Here is a 3,315-nt window from a genome sequence, read left to right on the forward strand (position 1 = left end):
AAAAGCGCTGGCAAAGACCAGTAAAAAAGCAAAAAAAATTAAAAAATTACGCAGCATACAAAAGCGCTTTTGGAAAAGCGCTCTGGTAGGCCCCCCTATGAGAGCGCTTTTTCCAGACAAAGCGCTCTCATAGGGGGGCCTACCAGAGCGCTTTTCCCAAAGCGCTTTTGTATGCTGCGTAATTTTTTAGTTTTTTTTGCTTTTTTACTGGTCTTTGCCAGCGCTTTTACTAAGAAGCGCTCTAGTATGTGGACCTTTAAGAGCGCTTTTTAGAAGCGCTGTAGTTGCTAAATGAGGTATTTTTATGTGCAGCCTATAATTTAATCCTCCCAGTCGACCTGTAATGTTTTCGACCTGTAATATTTTCGACCTGTAATATATTTTCGACCTGTAATATATTTTCGACTATATTATTTCAGCCATCAGTAAGACAATATATATACTAATATATACCATTATAATATCCAAAATTATATATATACATCATTACAAAATTATATATATACATCATTACAAAATCAACAATATTATAGTTCAAATCTGCATGAAAAATTGCTTAATATAAAATTGACACAATTCCTCTTTGATTTCTTCTAACTTTAGCTTCGAGTACCCAGCAGCACGGAATTCGTCAAGGTACTATAAAACAAAAACATAATATGAATAATATATTTAGGTAAATGTAATAAATTATATGAAATTATCTTAAGTTATAACTTTATACCGTGGGAGGAATCTCTAATTGATTCGCCTGAATGATTTCTTTCATAAACCTCAATACAAAGTATCCGCAGTCTGAACTGTTACGCTGTATCGGACACTACATAGAAAAACAAATAAGATTCTATATAAGTTGTCTTGTTTTACCAAGTAGCATAAATATTATAAGCAAATTTGTGAAAAGTAATGTACCTGCACTTCGATCCAGGTGATGTTGTTTGATTTAGTCCGGGATACCTGTGCGTCCCGTTGACTACGGAATACTTGTATTGATCTAATTAACAAATATATAAAAGCATATGTTTAGATCAATCCCACAAATAAGTAAATATATAAATATACACGAATATATATTTAGAACGATCCCACTTACAAATCAACGATTTCCTTCATGGCCGGATAATTGGTCCATTCACCCTTTACCGAATTCAGATAATACACGACTTCCCTTATCGGGTTGATAGCAAGCAGCAACCAGTGTGCTCTATAAATTAAAACAATAGGTTATATGAAAATATTGCTATACACTAAAGAAACAGAGATTAGATGAATAAAGAATGAGAAACTAACCCTACTGGTCGGGTATTATACGCCCAAAGATGCAGACATTCTGTATTGCCGGTGGACATGAATCTATCGACTAAGCGCTGTCTAACAGATTCCGGATCCGAAACAATTTCCATTCCGCTGCAATGGGCGGAAGACACGAACCGGAATCTGTTAGACAATGCAGTCCCGCGCAACACTCTGTCATACAACAACCTTAAATAAAAACATAATAAACATTAGATTCTTTTTATTGAAAAGTGTAAATAAATTATATTGTGGGACTAATTAAATAATATATCGGATGAGTGAATATTACCGAATGTATGATTGCATATTACTGACGCCTAGTTGATCCTGGTCAAAAATCTCTTGCAAGTCGTCAATTGTAATATGTGACTTGAACTCAATACCGAAGACACTTTCATCCATATCGATTTCCCGTAAAGCACCATCCTTCATATCGGACATATCAACCATTGTTGCGAGTGTCGCCCGGTATCGAGGCACAAAAGCACCGCCTTTTCTTGCCGCTTGCTTCGGAGGACCACTGGGTGGTACGCTACGAACCTGCTGCGTCACTTGTTGTGACTCCCGAGCGGATGCCTAAAAATCATATAAGTTAGGTAAAATATAAAATCATGCATATTTTGATTCAGATTATATATTAACACTTTAAATGTACCTCTTTTAGCGATGCAACAGACTCCTCCTCCTGTAAAATCCCTTTACCCTTAATTGCGGGTTTTATAGGAGCAGTCTAAAAATAAAATGTAAAACATAATTAATAAACGGTTTAGAATTGACATTCGAAAACTAAATGATTCATAATCGTTTTCAATTTACCTCATCACTAATGGTAATGAGCTCCGAGGGCCATGCAACAAACGATCCTATTGCATCTCGCAGCAATGTCGTCTCTGAGACCATGTCAGGTACCGGTAGAATCGCATCACGATCTAATACAACATCCACCGATACTTTCAGGTGTCCATCCGGGAGCGGTCTGTGGTGAAGTAAATCTCCCGAAGTGTTGTGCACTTTTCCCTTGCCAACTAGTCGATAATTCGGTTCCGATAAGTATAGTTGGCAAGATGAAATGCCCTAAACCAAAAGTAAATATAAAGTCATTATCATTAATAAAATAGAACAGTTTGTAAGGAAAAAAACTTATAATTACCTCGGGAAATTTCTTTTGATAGTTGATACTAGCCTTATCACTAGTTTCTCTCACCGATGAAGTGTTGCACTTTTCTCTCATATACATATCTTTGTCTCTTTGCAATTCAGAGACCTGTGCTTGCAATTCCTGCAACTTTTGCAACACTTCTTCATTGGTAAGATTTGATCTTCTCCTAGAACTCTTATAAAAAGAGGTTGGAGTCACACCATGACCCTTACCCCTCACCCGACCGGGATACTCGGGAGCATCTAGTACTCTACTAAGTACGCTCTCCTCACCGGTGGATGCCGATTGCGACAAGGTCTCCTGTAATTCATTTACATTTAAATAACTATTAGTGGAGATAAAAAGTCATTTATATATTAAAAAACATTTGATTTAATTAAAGACACAGTATTATACTTACACATTCAGTATAAACTCTCTGAACATCGGGATCGACAGCGTGATTCTTGCCCACACGAGCTTCCTTCCACAACACATGTACAGTGTGATTCTTGCTCACATCTTTCACCTTTTCAAAAATTTGATCACCTGACAAAAAAGGCGGGGCTGTACGATGTTCGGCCTCTCCATTGAATGCTTTTCTCCACCCACGGTAGTGATGATTAGAATTTAAGAATCTACGATGGCCGAGAAAGACATTCTTCTGACAAAGCGCCAATCGTGTCGTATCGGTTTCATCTTCACAAACAGGACACGCCTTTTGACCCTTGTTGCTGTACCCGGATAGATTTCCGTATGCTGGAAAATCATTAATTGTTCCAAACAACATCGCCCTCAAGTTGAAACTTTCTTTCCTATACCCATCGTAAACCTCCACACCTCTCTCCCACAAAAACTTTAAATCTTCGATTAAGGGTGCC

At 37.4% G+C, this 3,315-nt stretch overlaps 1 protein-coding gene across 1 annotated transcript; it reads right to left on the reverse strand.

The window, feature by feature from the left end:
* Positions 1 to 462: 462 nt before the first annotated feature.
* On the reverse strand, positions 463 to 1,199 carry LOC131606792 (uncharacterized). Its single transcript, XM_058878917.1, has 4 exons — positions 1,094 to 1,199; positions 913 to 994; positions 725 to 820; positions 463 to 639 (listed from the first exon to the last, which is right to left on the reverse strand). The coding sequence occupies exons 1-4, from the start codon at positions 1,111 to 1,113 to the stop codon at positions 535 to 537; spliced, it is 303 nt and encodes a 100-aa protein (XP_058734900.1). The 5' UTR covers positions 1,114 to 1,199; the 3' UTR covers positions 463 to 534.
* Between the last annotated feature and the right edge of the window lie 2,116 nt (positions 1,200 to 3,315).

Source organism: Vicia villosa, linkage group LG5, assembly GCF_029867415.1.
Source record: "Vicia villosa cultivar HV-30 ecotype Madison, WI linkage group LG5, Vvil1.0, whole genome shotgun sequence".
In the NCBI taxonomy this organism is placed as follows: domain Eukaryota; kingdom Viridiplantae; phylum Streptophyta; class Magnoliopsida; order Fabales; family Fabaceae; genus Vicia; species Vicia villosa.

Coding starts and splice junctions, on each gene's coding strand:
- LOC131606792 (XM_058878917.1), bottom strand. CDS start 1,113: ATGAAGGAAATCGTTGATTT. Junction 995..1,093: donor ATGAAGGAAATCGTTGATTT/GTAAGTGGGATC, acceptor TTTGTTAATTAG/ATCAATACAAGTATTCCGTA. Junction 821..912: donor TCACCTGGATCGAAGTGCAG/GTACATTACTTT, acceptor TTTTCTATGTAG/TGTCCGATACAGCGTAACAG.